This window comes from Zonotrichia leucophrys, chromosome 21 (genome assembly GCF_028769735.1).
Source record: "Zonotrichia leucophrys gambelii isolate GWCS_2022_RI chromosome 21, RI_Zleu_2.0, whole genome shotgun sequence".
NCBI classification, from domain to species: domain Eukaryota; kingdom Metazoa; phylum Chordata; class Aves; order Passeriformes; family Passerellidae; genus Zonotrichia; species Zonotrichia leucophrys.
Genome location: NC_088190.1, coordinates 7,615,773 through 7,632,147, shown reverse-complemented (window position 1 = coordinate 7,632,147; position 16,375 = coordinate 7,615,773). Strand labels below are relative to the sequence as shown.

The 16,375-nt window shown below is 50.6% G+C and overlaps 1 protein-coding gene across 4 annotated transcripts in view; it reads left to right on the top strand.

Moving 5' to 3' along the window:
- EPHB2 (EPH receptor B2) overlaps nucleotides 1–10,487 on the top strand; it is a 128,788-nt gene extending 118,301 nt beyond the window's left edge. For all 4 annotated transcript variants that reach the window (XM_064730794.1, XM_064730792.1, XM_064730793.1 and 1 more), the window contains exons 13-16: nucleotides 868–1,017; nucleotides 5,020–5,213; nucleotides 5,999–6,154; nucleotides 9,200–10,487. In XM_064730794.1, coding sequence (XP_064586864.1) covers nucleotides 868–1,017; nucleotides 5,020–5,213; nucleotides 5,999–6,154; nucleotides 9,200–9,308 — 609 coding nt within the window. In that variant the 3' untranslated portion in view covers nucleotides 9,309–10,487. The remainder of the gene's footprint in view (nucleotides 1–867; nucleotides 1,018–5,019; nucleotides 5,214–5,998; nucleotides 6,155–9,199) is intronic.
- The last annotated feature ends 5,888 nt before the right edge of the window (nucleotides 10,488–16,375 follow it).

Below are 16,375 nucleotides of genomic sequence, written 5' to 3'. Positions count from 1 at the left end.
GGAGGCAGGAAGGGCTTAAGCAGAGCCTTCAATCCCTGTGTCCCCATTTGTGTGTGCCACTCCTGTACTTAACTCCTCAGAGGGAGTGGAGAATCCTGATTGCTCCAGAGCTGGATGACAGAGACCCCAGTGCCCACCCAGACTTATCCCATTCCCCACCAGTGACTCCCCTGCTCATACTGAAGGATCAGAATCTGCTGGATCAGGTGTAGATCCACAGACAGACTGGGACACCAGGACTCAGGCCAGAAATGGTCTCTTGCTGACTTCAAAGAGTGGAAGCTGTACATGGCTGAAGAGGAAGGTGTTCTAATTCCCTTTATTCTGCTCTGCAGGTAGCCAGGTGACAGCAAAAGGATAGAGGGAGACCAGTTTGGGGTTTTTACATTCCTAGCCATTCACTTTCTGCCAAAGACCCTCTTAGCACGTGGGCATTTTGCCATGCAGGAGCAGGAGACAGGGGAAGGAGCTGGCCTTGGTTAAGGTGGTGACAGGGAGACTGAGGGGACACCTCTGAGTGACCTTCAGGGCAGTAATGAAGAGACAGAGCCAAACTCTTTGCAGTGGCACCAGATGATACAATAAAGGGGTCATAGACAAAAACATGGCTGGGGACATTCAAGGTGAGCAACAGCAAAAGCTCCTTCCTTAGGAGGGTGGTGGGACAGGTCACCAAATGGGGAGAATCATCATCATCTTGAAGGCTTCCAGCATGGCTGGACAATCCACATCCACCCTGAGGGACAGACAGTCCTGTGCTTCCTTCCTTCTGGGATTTTACTAGAATATCCCGGGCAAATATCGTGGACACTGCTATTTTTCAGTTGCTCCTGCTCTCTCTGTTACCATCCTGTTTTTGCCCTGCAGGGTGGGAAGATCCCGATCCGATGGACGGCACCTGAGGCCATCCAGTACCGAAAGTTCACCTCAGCCAGTGACGTGTGGAGCTATGGAATTGTCATGTGGGAGGTGATGTCCTACGGAGAGCGGCCCTACTGGGACATGACCAACCAGGATGTGAGTTCTTGGGAAGCCAGGGGCAGGAACACTGCAGTGGGGAGCATTGCAGGGCCAAAGCATGTCCACAGCCTGTCCCAGCCTGTGGCGTGTCCAGAGCCTTCTCTGTTGGGGCAGATGTGTCCAAGGTCAACACCTTTGGAAGCAGTAATGGGAATAATTTTGGGATTTATTCTGGCCCTGTGGTGCTGCTGTGGCAGAGATTGAGGATGGCACAGCACCCACTGCACAGGGTTAAGGGGAGCACCCCAGGGGTGTTGGCAGGTGCTGAGGAAGGGAAGGAGCAGGTGGGTGAAAAAGGAGATGTTCCGGAGCCGAGAGCCTCTGGAGCAGAGCTTCATCTGCTGGGATCACAGACACTCCAGGAAAGTCTGTTAAAAAGCCACACAATGGCTTTAGGTTGGAAGAGACCTTTAAAGATCCAACCCTCTGCCATGGTTAAGGACATCTGCTAGATGGTCATGAAATCTCCCATGGGAAGCTTGCACTGTGGTCTGTTAAGAACCACAAGTAACTTAGACATAGCTAGAAACCAAAAGCACGAGGTACTTTATAACATGCTCAGTTTTAAATATTTCATTCCTCTGCTCTAATTCAGGTCAAACAGTTACATGCACTCCTTGCTCCAGGGATGTTTTTCCTGCAAGGATGGCCCCTGGCTGCAGTCCCTGCCCTCAGCACAGCAATGCCATTTCCATGCTCCCTGGTCCTCTTGGTGTGGTACCTGGGACTCAAAGCCCATCTGGCCAGTGGCAGTGAGTGATGTGAGGATGCTGCACCTGCATGTGTGTGTCAGAAGGCCACTTTTAACTCTGTCTCTCAGAATACCTGCCCTTCCTCACATCATGAATACTCAGGATGTAATACCAAGGTCCTGGGTGGACCTAGGGGATGCAGAAAGCTTGTCCTGGCTCTTGCAGTATCTGCCTGGCTTCCAGTGTGTCTCAGAACAGCTCTGGGGAGTCCCTTGGAAGCCTTCAGACATGCACTTCATCTCCACCATGCTGTGGGCTCCTAAGGCCTGGCCTTACAGGGAGAGAGCGAGAGCCAAGCTACCTGTCCCTCCTGTCCCTTCCCTGACTCCTGTCCCTGCTCCTGTCCCTATGGCAGATCAGACCTTTTCCATCTCAATAGATCTCCATCTGTGCCACATCAGGTTTCTCCAGAGTGGGCATATTTCCTCCCTAATGCCTGGTGGGAAATTTATTAATATGAATTCCTAAGCCTGGAGCAGGGGGATGATGCCTTAGAGCCTTTGGCTGTTCACAGCCTCTGCTACACCAGGAAAATGTTTCCATCAGTTCTTGGAGGCAGAGGGATGGGACTTAGGGGTCTGCCTTTCTCAGCAAGGACAATTCGCTTCCTGCTAAGCCACTGTTGTCACCTCAGTTTCAAGCATGTCCTGCATCAGATGTTCCTGTACCTCCCCTCTCCCTTGTCCTTCTCTGGGAGCTCTTCCCTAGGAGGTTTCTCCTGCTATGGCTGCGTTGCTGCGGCAGCACCGCTCACTGTGCCAGGCAGAGCTGTGCCTGTCCCTGGCACTGCTCACTGTGCTGGGGATGGCACAGCTCTGCCATCCCTGACACCTCCCGCTGCGCGTCGCTGTCCCCAGCCCCTGCTCCCTTTCCGTGCCGCAGGACACGGTGCCCCAGAAGCTGTCACCACTTAAGCACAGCTGGTCCTGCTGTGGAGGAGCGTGGCGGATATTGAGGGCAGATTACCCTCCTGACCTTGGGGTGTGAGCGCCTGGGGCGGCGGCTGGGGAGGACATGGAGAGAGCTGGGGCTGCCTCTGGATGAGGCTGACATGGAGAGAGCTGGGGCTGCCTCTGGATGAGGCTGGTGGCAGCAGGACTCGCTGGGAACAGACAGGAGTACTTGGCGTTTGCATGGTGCTGGTGCCCACCCTGTGCTTCCCCTGGCACTGGCCGGGGCAGACCTGAACCCACAGAGCTGGGCTGGGGTTCAGCAGCCCTTGGGAGGTTCCCTGAGCTGCACAAAGCACATCAGTAGCCATGGAATCCTTGAGGCTGGAAAAGGCTCTGAGATCATTGGGTCCAACCATCAATGTAGCACTGCCACATTCACCCTAAACATGTCCCCAAGTGCCATATCCACACACCTTTTGAAGCCTCCCAGGGATGGTGACTCCATTTCCCGGCACAGCCTGTTTCAATGCTTGACAACACTTTCCCTCCTGTCAAATCCAAACTTCCCCTGGTACAACTTGAGGCCATTTACTCTAGTCCTGCCACTTGTTACCTGGGAGAGGAGACCAGCACTCCCCAGCTCCACCCTCCTGTCAGTGATTTGTAAAGGAGTTATCTCTGGTCAGACCTTCACAGGCCCCATGGGGCCACCACCATGTTCAGCCAGGGCAGCAGAACTGGGGGAGGGCTCTTCCATCTGGCAAATTTTGGCAGCAGCAGTGCCAGCCCCATGTCTCAGGTCAGCCTGCCCAGCACCTTGGCCACACACAGCAGTGCCTGCAGCACCTCCCAGTCCATTCTCTGCCTGGAGCCACAGACCACCTCAAGCCCTGCCAGATGCCCATCTCACACTCTGGATTGTTTGGCATGGATCAGCCACCAGCTCTTCCCTACTTCTCTCCCACTCCCATTCCCAGTATCCTTATTTTTCTCTGTGTAGTCTCCCCACTCAACAATGTGTCCACCACCACGAGTATGTCTAGACTTCACCAGGATGGGGGCACAGCCCTAGGGAATCCCACCAGGAAGATCTCTCTTTGGAATTGTGCAAGACATGGCTGGATAAAGCCATGGCAGCCTTGATCCCATGGTGAGAATAGCCAGAGACATGGAGGTTCTTCCTCAGGATCCCTGAGGGAGGTTCTGGCACTCTTCCTTCCCTTGTTCATCATTCCCTTGGAGACTTTGTCATTTTGAGATCTGCTGCTGATTTCTGCAGTACCCTCAGTTCTGGTTTTTGTCCTTCTGGGTTTTGTTGCCATGCACGAGCCCATCTCTGATGTTCAAGGCTCCTTCTCCTCATCCTTCAGTGCCTGTGCTGTGCATGGCCAAGGAGGCAGGAGAATCCTGCCTGTGCATGCCCCTGTCAGAGGAACAGATGTTCCTGGAAGAAGTGGAGCAGCTTCATCCTCGTTTGTCACCCAGGAGAGGACTGAGGGCTGAAGGTGCAGAGTGGCAGGGTGGTGGAGTTCCCCTTGGAGAAGATTCTCCAGCCCTTGTTCCATTCCAGAAGATCCTACAGCCCTTGCTCCAGCCCTTATGGACATTGCAAGACCAGACATTTTCCCAGACTGTGTGGAGCAGTAAGGATTGACCAAAGCCTTTTTGGATGTGCCTGGAGGTGCAGTGTAGCTTTGGGAAGGTGTGCTGCAGCTCTTCTGTGCACACTGCAACGAGTTCTCCTGGGCTGGCAGTGCTGGCTGGGGTCTGAGTCGTCCCCGTGCTGTTTTGCACTTGCACAGGCCTGCAGAAAGATCCAGCAGTTTCTGCTGACTGAGCCACCCACGCCTGGCACAACCCTGTCACCTGGACAAGCTGGTTTGTGTCAGGAGCACAAAACACCACTGGGGGATGGAAAACACAGAGACAGGCTCCCTGTCTGTAACTCACCCCCCTTCTTTGGATGGAGATGTTTTCCCAGCAAGCTGTTGTGCTGTGTCCAAGGAAAGCATGATCCCATCTCTGACTCCCTTGCCTGTAACTGTGGGATCTCACATCCTGTCAGGGCAACAGGGGTGCTCCTTTCCCCAGATCAGGAGACTGCTCCTGACAATCAGCCACCCAGGCTGGAGGGCTGAGCAAAGCTGGTGGCACCTCCCAGCACACCTCACACCTCTCCTGACCTGCTGAGGGCTGGAAGTTACAGTGTGAGGTGGGGACAAGATAGGAAGGCAGCAGTGAGCACAGGCTGCAGGATCAGTCATGTCAGTCACCCTCAGGATCCAAGAAAAGGCACTTTGTGAATTAAATAGGTTTTATCACAGCTGTACTGATGCCTCTGTCTCTTCCTGCAGGTGATAAATGCCATTGAGCAGGACTATCGGCTGCCCCCACCCATGGACTGCCCAAATGCCCTTCACCAGCTGATGCTGGACTGCTGGCAGAAGGATCGGAACCACAGGCCCAAATTTGGGCAAATTGTCAACACCTTGGATAAAATGATCCGAAATCCAAACAGCCTGAAAGCCATGGCACCTCTCTCCTCTGGGTATGTGTCTCTGTCCTTTGGCTCCTCTGAACAGGTCTGGTGTCCTCTGGGTCCTGGTGGCACCATCCCTGCACCTCTCAGGAGCTTCTTTAGAGCTTGGCCTGTGTTTGATCCGTTATAGGGAGAGCATTAAAAGATCATAGAATCATGATTTTGGGTGGAAGAGACCTTAAAGCCCACCTCATTCAACCCCTGCCATGGGCAAGCTCAGCTTCCACTATCCCAGGTTGCTGCAAGCCCCATCCAAGCTGGCCTTGGATACTTCCAGGCTTGGGGCATGAACAGGGATACAGATGTCAAGGTTCCTCTCCTTGGGCAACTCTGGTGGGCTCTTGGACAGTGCACTCTGCACGTAGAGGAGCACCTTGGTTTCATGTACATGGGGGTGCTGGGGTGGTGGGATTGTTCTGGTATTCCAGTCCCACTGCATTGGGAGCAGATAAAGGCAATGTGGAGTTTCCCTGGGCTGGGTGGGTTGCACCAGATTGTGGGAAACACTGCCCCTGTACAAGAATGAGCTATCTCCCCGTGAGCAGCCAGGATTCAAAGCTGCATCCCGTCATCTCTGAGCGCTCCTGCCTCTCCTGCAGGAGCTGGTCCAGAAGGGCTTCCCTAATGCTCTGCACAGTCCTTCCGTGGCAGAACAGTGATTTCTGTGTGGAATTCCACACTACAGGGCAATGTCTGCACTGTGAGTGATGCTGATGCTGTGCCTCAGCTGCTGGAGGGTCAGGAACAGTTGTGCTTGCAGCTCTTGGCTGTCACTGCCCATTTCTGTGTTTCAGGATGAACCTCCCCCTCCTTGACCGCACAATCCCGGATTACACCAGCTTCAACACTGTGGATGAATGGCTGGATGCCATCAAGATGAGCCAGTACAAGGAGAGCTTTGCCAGTGCTGGTTTCACCACCTTTGATGTAGTATCTCAGATGACTGTAGAGTAAGTGCCCAGGCTTTGAATCCCAAAGCACAAGGAAAAGTCCCAGCAGTTTTGCAACAATTGGTATTGAATTAGATTTTATTTTCATATGATGTAGTTATACTTTTATAGAACTGTTGCTTTGTGGAGCCACTTCTAATCTATTCAGTCTCCAGACCATATGTCTGTCACTCTGCACCTGCAGAATTCCTCTGCCCACTACCACTCTGTGAAAATGAACACCCCTGCCAAGGGTGTCCAAACCCCTTCATGGGACAAACTGAGATTTCAGGCTGGCATCAGACAATTCTCCAGAGCACCTCTGAACTCTGCACTCCTCTTGGATGGCTGATGTATTGATGGGGACAAGCATGGTGCATAGTCCTGCCTAAGAAAGGCAGAATCACAGAGTGGTTACAGTTGGAAGGAACCACTGGAGGTCATCCAGTCCAACCTTCCTGCTCAGCTTCTAGAGCTCCTCATTCAGGATTACTTCTGTGGAATGAGATTTCACACCCTCTCTGGGAAGTCTGTTCCACCCCCACAGTAAAGAAGTTCTTCCTCATGTTCTGGTGGATCTTTCTGGGCATTCATTTCTTCCCATTGCCTCTCCTCCTGTTGCTCTGCCACATGGAGCAGAGCCTGGCTCCAGCCTCCACCACATCTCCTCACACATCTCGATAAGATCCCCTTGTGGGGAGTGGTTTCATTCTGTGCTGCATCCACTACAAATGTCCTGCATCTACAGAAGTTATCCTGCAGTGACAATTGACAAGTGACAATCAGCACCTGATCCTTAGCAAGTTCTTCAGAGAAATCAGACAGCTGAAATCCCACTTCTGGAGGGTTTTGAAATCCCTTGGGGCTGGCAGGGACTTTGATGCCTCTGCTGAAAGATTTGGGGCTGGCTGCAGGTACCTCTAGAAGCCCTCAGAAAGGGCCAAGCATTAGAGCCATCTGTAAGGGCTGCAATGTCTCTGAGCCTGGTGGCCAGGGAGGTTTTTGGATTTGTGCTTGAATCCAAACGCTTAAATCTACCAGTGAGTCAGAATCCATTCACTCAAACAGCCACTGTGACTTTCTCTGGCTTTTTGTTCTTGTTTGCTGCTGGGAAGTTCCCATGGCAGTTCTGACTGTTTGGGGACATCTGTGGTGCAATCCCCAGGCCCTGGGGATGATTTTGTCACAGTATTGCCTGGGTTTATACAACACAAAGAGAGAGAATCCACAAAATCTGAAGGATAGGGAAGAACTTTGATCAAAGAGAGGTATCAGACCACAACCCACCCCTGCCTGGGTTCTGCTCTTTGCAATATCTGACAGCAGGCAGGATGCAGACAGTCCAGCTAATGCTGGCTGCTCTTTCACAGACATCCTCAGTGTCCCTTAAATGCCAATTCTCCCAGTCCCTCACCATGTCCCTCAAGTCCTCTCCAAGAGCCTTCACCACAATTCCAAGGGCATCCTCAGCTCATGTCCCATTGGTTTTGGCAAACTTCCATTCCACATTCCTCACCTGCTTGGCTGAATGTACAATAGAGAGTTCAGTCCTTTTTCCTTGGAAAATTGTGGTGTAACAGGACTTGACACCACTCCCTGATGCTCACTGGCCTTTGCAGAAGCTGATAGGAATGTCAGTGGAGCTGCTGGTTCATCCACATTTGGAGAGCCAGCAAAGTGTGAATGTGTCCTGAAAACTGACTCAGTTCCCCAAATCCACATGATCTCAACACTGACCTGCTGGAAAGGGTTCTCACTGGTTTGTCTGCAGGCTGGGACACCTGGGACACCTAATTACCTTTCAAGAGTCACAGAACCATTTGAGTTGGATGGGACCTTAAAGCTCCTTTTAAAGCCGTGGCTTTAAGACACTTTCCAGTATCCCAGCTTGCTCCAAACCCCATCCAGCCTGGCCTTGGGCACTTCCAGGGAAGGGCCAGCCACAGCTTCTCTGGGCAACCTGAGCCAGGGCCTCACCACCCTCTAAGCAAAGAATTCCTTCCCAATATCCAATCAAATATTTAATGTCCAGGGCAGAAGGCTTGGAATCACTGGGCTGCAGAGCTGCAGTCTTATTCTGGTTTACAGACATGAGTGAAGAATTTTTTCCACCCTTTGGAGCTCTCCTTTCCCCTTCTTTGCCCAATTACCTCCACTCTAAACATGACAGAGATTTTGCCACTCTTCCCCTTAAACCTCTGTTCCTAACACTCAAGGACAAAAGGCACCTGAAATTCCTTCAAGTCAGGTTTGGGTCATGTAGCCTCCCATCCCCTGATGGGAAGAAGAAGATCTGAAGATTTCATGACTGAGGTTTATTTGCCAAGGGGGAGATGAGAGCAAACTCAGCTGGAGACACAGACAGGACCAATTTAGTGCCACACTCATGCTCTCGGCATGACTTTGATTTCTCTTAGATCTCTAAATATATAAAAAATAGAAGCTGTCCAAAAATGAGATCACCATGATTTAATAAAAGGATAAGTGCAAAAATTGATCACTTCATGGTCTTATCAGCTCAAAGGAAAAGCATCAAGAACAGCATCATCTGCATATGGGGGTCAGATCTGCACTAAGGAGGGGCAGCACATCCCTGTCCTGTGTCTCCAGGGCTAGAAAAAAACAGGTTAGTGTGTCACAAAATGAGAGAAAATCCAAAATGCAAAACAGTAGATGGGTAAAAAATTTAAGACAAATTGACTCACAAGCAGAGAGCAGAGCCTGTGGCGTTTTGTTTCACACTCTGTTGAGGTTCAGGACTCTGAGGGTGCTGCAGGTAGGTAGAAAGTGCAAAGATGGGACAATAAGCAGGAAGAAGTGAAAGAGTAGAGATTTCACAAGGTTTGCATCTGTTTGTTGCGTTCATGAAAGAAATCTGTGGATACTTCAGCTCTCTAAATACCATTCTTGTGGACTCATAGAGTCAGGGAGTCATAGAATCACAGAATTCCAGAATGGTTTAGGTTGAAAGGGACCTTAAAAATAATTTTAAATACCATCTATGATCTTGTTCTGCTTTTAGAAAATACCTCCTGATATTTGTTTTTGCTTCCTTTCCTCTCAAAGGGACATTCTGCGAGTCGGGGTCACTTTAGCAGGACACCAGAAGAAAATTCTGAACAGTATCCAGGTGATGAGAGCACAGATGAACCAAATCCAGTCTGTGGAGGTTTGATGGCTGCCTGTCCTCCCACTCCTCCTCCTCGAGGCCCTGCTCCCCTTTGCCCCTGTATGTCCAAGCTCCAGTTCCTGAGTGTTCTGCATGGACCAGAGACAGGCAGCTGCTCTGAGGATCACGGCAGCAGGAGGGAACACCCTGTCCTCAACAATGACAAGTTGCCAAGAGCTTCTAGAATTTAAGCAATGGAAAAAGGGAACAAAAAAAAGGACAACTATTTTGAAAAAAAAAAAAAACAAAAAACAAACAAACTACAAAATATTTTTAAATAATAATAAAGCAATTGCATTCTTGAAAAGGGCTCCAAGACCAATGGGAGTCTCCAAAGGAAGAGAAAAGAGCAGCTTCATGTTTCCTCTTGCACAAGGCTGCTGCAGCTGGACCCAGGCACCTCTGGAGCAGTGGGACTTCTCCAGGAAGAGGAATGCAAGGAAAGGCCACGAGAAGCACATCTCTTCCTCCCGTGGCTCTGGGAATGCTGTGAGCCAGGCCCTTCCCCAGAGCCCCTGTGAGCAGATCAGAGGGGGAGAGCTGAAGCTCTTTGGTGCTGTGAAACCAAGTGCATCTCAGAAACTGATGGACTCCTTCAAAAGCTGAAGACTTTTTTTTTAAAAAAACAAAACAAAACAAAACCACAACAAATAAACTAAGACTAGAGGAGGCTGTTTCCGACAAATGAGAAGGAATCTGTAACGCCTGGGGGGGTGGGGATGGGGAAAACCAATCCTTTTTACATCTCTTATTTTCTCTTGTCATGGAACAGTTTTGTGAGTGACAGTTTCCTAAGGGTCCGTCCATCCACCCTCCAATGGCATCGTGTCTCATACATATCATTGCTCAAGACTTTAGTGATATCCTTTCTAGATGCCAATGATCTTTTCCCAGAAGACTTCCCAAGTACAGTATGTAGTAGTTTTTGATTACAAATGCTGACGTGTACCTTTATTTTTCGGTTGTCATTGTTGGGAGATTTGTCCTTTTACATTGTTTTGTTAACATCAGTTTGTGAGTTTGGGGTTGGAAATTTTCGGTTGGTTGGGGGTTTGGTTTTTTTTAATGAAAAAGAAATGACATCTCCAAGCATCATATCATCCAAGAACTTAAATCCCTTCCCTGTGGAAGGAAAAATTGCAGCTTATTGACCATATGCCAGGAGAAAAAGGTTTTTTATATGCACATTTCCTCCCGTTTGCTTATTTGTTCTTTCCAACTGGTCGTGGCACGACAGATGTTTGTGGCTCTTGGGGTTCCAGGTGTTTGCCAAAGTGAAATGGCCACCCGCTCAACTTGGGGTGAGCAGCATCACAGGGGGGTTGGGAGGGAAGTGTGGGAGGGTGGAGGGGTTTTGTGAGGGAATGATCACTCCACAGGTGGCTTCAGAGCCCTTTGGAAGTGTCTGGCTGCTGAGGAAGGTGTTGGATTGGTGCATGGGAAAGGCAGGGCAAGCCCAGCCCTCTCAGAGGAGCTCGTGGCTCAGCATTTTGGAGAGGGGATTGTGTTATCTGCAGGTGGGGAAGGGTCCCTGCTGGTGCCAGGCTGTGCAGGTGGGCTCTGTGCCTTGGGGACCTTGTCCCTTTGTTGGGTTATTCAGCTTCAGGCTCAGCCCCTCACGTCACAGAGAGCCTGGGACAGCAAAAACTCCAATCCCAGCTCTCCAGAGGCAAAATGCTTTGGGTGAAGCTGAATGATCAATCAATGGGGTTTGTAAATAACTGAAAAAAAAAATTCCTTAGTTACTGACCAGGTCTTTGGGGTGTGTGAATGCCACCAGCTGAGCACCGGGAGGTGCAGATGAGAATTGGGTTGTTCTCGGTGCCCAACACCACCGTGCATCCTTTGAAGCATTCCACAAGTGGCATTTTCCCACCCATCTCCTGGGCATGGCCTCAGGACTGGTGTTCACAGCCCTTGTCTGCCATGGCCATGTGGTTCCTGGGCTCCTCCTCTTGTTTTTGGCAGTAGTGAGTGTTGAAGGCACGTTCACTGGGAGCTGGCTGTGTTTTCCAGGAGCTGAATCCAAGAGGAAGTGTGTCTGCTGTGGATGAAAATCCCAAGCTGTCTAGACCTCTGTGGCCAGACATCATCTCCCCAGACTGCTTGTAAAATATGAGGCCCTTTATGAAATACTTCTAGCATTTTCTGCTGCCAGAGCAGATCCAACAACAGAGCCCTTGTGGGTGGCATCAGAGCAGCCCCTGCAAGTGAGACTTCTCTCCTGAGCTCTTGCCCTGTCCCAGGGTTAGGTGCTCCAGCAGCAGAGGCTTTTCAATTGTCCCTCCAGCCCCCGTTAATCCAAAATCTCTAGCGCAGTGTTGTGTTGATGTTTGCATCCAGCCCAGCCCTGGCTTTGCAGCTCTGGGCTTGCCTGTAGTGATGGGAACCTGGCAGGAGGTGTGTGCTGGGTGCCAGGGTCCTGTCCTGAGCTCAGTGCCCACAGGGCAGCCCCTGGCACAGCCCCAGCATCTCCCTGCATGGCTGGCAGGTGGCACAGAGTGGTGTGGAGAGAGGGGCAGTGGGCTGTGCTGGAGGTCCCTGGAGGGGCAGCTCTGCCCCAAATCCAGCCTGGTTTAGCCTGTGTATCCAAAGGGATGCACCTGCTTCAGGTCAGGTGATGGGCTCAGCTTTGAAAGGACATAAAAAATCACTGGAGTTGGCTAAACCACAGGAAGTGTTTGCAGAGGGCACACAGGGAAACCAGGAGCTCCCAGGTGTGCCCAGTCCCAGTGTGGTGTGGGAGCCTCCCCTGGTGTCTGTCCCACTCTGTGGCTGCTGTGCTTTGACAAGGAGCAGTTGTCCCTGCCCCAAAGGCATGTGAAGCTCTCTGATGGCAGTGCAGGGTGAGGGCAGGATGGTGCTGTGCCAGTGTCCAGCACAGCCAGGAGTGACCTCGTGCCCCACAACTCTGCCGGAGAGCTCTGCCCACAAAACCCACCAGCAGATTCCTGTGGGGCAGCCGTGTGCAAGGAGCACGTGGTGCCTCTCACTTGTCCTCCCCAGACAATTCCTGACTGTTCTCTGCCACCCCCTTCACTCCTGCAGACACCAAGGAGGAGCAATGCCCAGGCAGCATCTCTGCAGAGCCACCCAGGCCTTGGAAGGGCACTTCAGGTCTTCTTCACTTGGAGACATTTTGTCTCAATGCACTGAATCTCCTCGCTGGCTGCTTCAGACACATCTACCTGCCAGACCCAGCCCACTGTGAAGGACAGGTCCCAGTGCCACAGCCCCAGAGCTGTGGCAGCCATCTGCAGGACAGAGAAAGCACATCCTTGTCTCTTCTTCTGACCAAAAACTCACGTGGTGGTGGTGGCACTAAAAGTAACACCACCTTCCCATCTGTGTGTACCAGACACAGCTGTGACATCGGTGTTTGGCTGTGTAGGACTAATGGAGAGCTGGGCTAAAACAGGCATGGTCCAGAAAACACTGCAGTTTTCTGCATCCTTCAGCTCTCTTGGGAGCACAAGGAACCGAGTTCCTGTCAAGTGCTGTGGTTGTAAATGCCTCTGGCACATGCTGCAGGGTGAGGGCAGAGCACTGGAGTGACAATGACATTTTTATTTCATGGGTCTCCAATGTACTGCTACCAAATGGGAGTCTGATGGAAAACTGGGCGTGTTCCAGGGGAAAAGGCACTTGCTAACATTGACACTGTGAAATGCTGTTGTGCATGTGCATGTGTGCATGTGTGGGTACGTAACAAAAATCATCACATGGAGATTTTCAGGCAGCTTGTTGCAATTTTCACATTTCCCCTGTACCTTTCAAGCTACCTCCCAGCCCTTCCCTTCTCCCCTTCCCATTTCCTGCTGAGGATCAGCCTGTGGACGGCATTCAGTGGGAATGCTGAGCAACTTGGAAGTTCTCAGTTGGTTGGACAGTGATAAGTTCAAATCTTGCAGAGCATCACAGGGCAGAGCAGAGAAAGCAAAGCATATGTGGACAGTAAAAAGTTAAAATATCTTTTGTGGGTCATTTCCAGCTGTTGCCACCAGCCCATTTGCTGGAGTTATAGTCCAGGGCTGTGAAGGAGAGAGGAAAAACAGCCCTGTAAGACAGAGCAGTGCCATGAGGAGTCACTTGTCCTAGTGGCTGTAGGGACACAAGTCAGGGCACTGTGCAGGGCACTGAGCTGCACATCCCCTCCCTAAAGGACCTGCTCTCCTCCCCAGTAAACCCTCAGAACTGCCTTTCATGAATTAGTGGGGATTTGAGCTTTTCAGCAGCTGAGGAGCTTCTCCTCTCCATAGCATCCTCACTGCCGAGCAGCAGCTCCCAAAGACAGCAACCCGTGTTGGGGCTTCCATTGCCCCAGATAAACGTGGCTGTCCCAGGGCTCCTCACTGCTGCAGGGTTCCTGTAGTGCTCTGATCCCAGGGTGGGCTGGGACCCATCCCATGGCTCCACTGCAGTTGGAAGCAGGGTCAGCTCATGGGGAGGGAGAGCCACGGGCAGGGCAGGGCAGGGACACAGCAGAGCTCCATCCCTGTGAGCTCTGCCTTGCCAGATGAGCCCACAGGGACTGCTGGCTCCTGTCACCCTTCCCCAACCCAGGATCCTGCTCTGTGCCCTGGCTGGTGAGCCCTACCCAGAGCAGCTCCCTCCTGGCCTGAGCTGAGCTGAGCTGAGCTGAGGGACCTTCATCAGCACCAGCCTCTGGCTGCACTGCAGGGCTTTTCCCACACTCCCTGGAGCTGTCCTTGGAATTTGGGTTGAAGGAAGGGTTCTTTCCCAGGAATCCTCACCCAGGCTGTGGATTAGCAGTGGCCTGTAGAGAGAACCTCTTGGAGGGTTTGAGCAGCTGAGGAAACTTCTTGTTATATTTGCCAGGCTGATTTATATAAACCCTGGAGTCAGGGCTTGAACTCTGCTGCATCGTTAACAGTTGTATCCTCTGATGATGCAATAAATCTGGGACTGCCTTGGATGTACAACAGAGTCCTGGAAGTGTCACTGCTGTCTGGTTTGGTTTAGTGGAGTTTATTGTTTTAATGTAAATCATCTTCTTTCCTGCATGTCTAACTCGAGGCTGATTTAATGTAGGTCTTTTTCCATCCTCAAAAATGTTACATATTTGCAAGTTCTTCACATACAGGATTCAACTTTTTTTTTATCTACAGTCACGTTTTGGCTTTTTTTATTGAAACTTGTTCAGGATGTCTTTGCTTCTTGTAATTCTTTGCCCTTCCCAGGACACAACCTTGGCCTGTGTTTGCTTCCATATGTGTTCCAGTCTTCCACTGCTCTCCTAGAAAACTCCCTGCACTCTCCAAATATTTCCTGGAATTTACCTCCTTGCTGTCCCTGTGTAAACTCCTGCCAACTCCACTGACAAATGTTATTTGCAGAAATTTGGGACTGGAAGCAAGAAGTCCTCTCTCCCCACAAATCTTTTCCTGAATCTGCATTCCTGCTGTCTTAAAACCTATTCAGCAGTATCTTTCCCTTTTTTTCTCCTTTTAAAATTCTGCAAGAAATTCCTGTGTGAGCTCTGCAGGAGTGCAGCAGCAGTGCCACTGTGTCTCCCTGTCTGATTCCTTGGGCCATCCCTGTGCCCCCATTGCCAGCCCTGCAAACAAACCACACTCAGCCTTGTGTGCCTCATTTTTTATCAGGAACTCCGTTTTGCCTTCATGAAAAAAAGAACAACAAACACTTGGTTGATCCATTTCCAGCTCTTTTGTTCCAGTAAACTTCAGGAATTCTTCACTTGCCTCAACTGTAGCTTCAACTTCTACCTCTGGGGTCAGTCTGGAGCTCTTGCTCAGACGTTGTGCCATATCCTTTGGTTATTCCAACTAAGTCTGGGAGGGAAGGAGTAAATTTTGTCTTTAAGAGCCTAACAGCTGTGTTATGAAAAACTAATGGAAGGGGTTCAAGGAGGAGTCGTGTCCACGGCAGGGAGTTGGAACAAGATGATCTTTAAGGTCCTTTCCAACCCAAACCACCCCAGGATTCCAGGAGGACTGGGAGAAGTGTGTTGCTCTACCTGAGGATGAAGCTGGCACTCAGATCCCCTTTTCCCCAAATTGCCTTTGGTCTGCACTTCCAGCTCACTGACTCCAGGCTGGGTGGGCTGGGTTGGGAGTTGGAGGTTGATAAAATCACCAGTCTGGGACAGATGGTGTGGCAAACCCACAGCCTGGCTTGGCCTTTGCTGGTGGAGAATAAATGTGAAATCTCTGATTGCCATCAAATATTGGCATTCAGGAGCCTTCACACAAGGTCACGAGCCAGTGAATTTTTGATGTGCTGGCTCTGCAAATGCTGGAGATGCTTTTGTTCTCCTGCTCTCAAAAAGGGATACACAGAAATGAAGAAATAAATATACAGATAGGTGCAATAAATATACAGATAGGTGCAGCCAGACCAGGGCTTCTGTAACAGCCAGAAGTCTGTGGAAGGTATAAAAGATAAATAAATTTTGATTCTTGGTTCTGGCAGAGGTAAACCCCAATGATAAAAATTTCATGCCCTTAAATCAGGAAAGATGTGAGAAAGGTGAGAAAGCAGCAGTCACTGTTTCTGACAGTAACAGCTCGAAGGCAGGGGAAGCAGAATATTCCTTGGCACAGAGCACAGTGTTTGGAGGGTGGAACTCATGGCTGGAACATGGATGGATTGATAGGAAAAGGAGAGGTGACTTTAAGCTAAAGGAGGATAACTTTAGATTGGATTTTAGGAAGAAATTCTTCCTGTGAGAGAGGGGAGACCCCAGCACAGATTGCCCAGAGCAGCTGTGGCTGCCCCTGGATCCCTGGCAGTGCCCAAGGCCAGGCTGGATGGGGCTGGGACAGTGGAAGGTGTCCCTGCCATGGCAGGGGGTGGGAATGGGTGAGCTTTGAGGTCCTTTCCAACCCAAAACATTCTGGGATCCAAAAGGTGACTGGACAAACTTTTAAAAGACTAATCTTGACACAAAAATACCTCTTCCAGTTTCTCTGGGTCACAGATGCCTGGGGGCACAGGGTGTATAACAGGATTCCTGCAGAAATCCTTTTATTTGATCGTATTCTTGGGACTGACACATTCTACATCTCTGAAAAGCCCAAACACTCCATCAA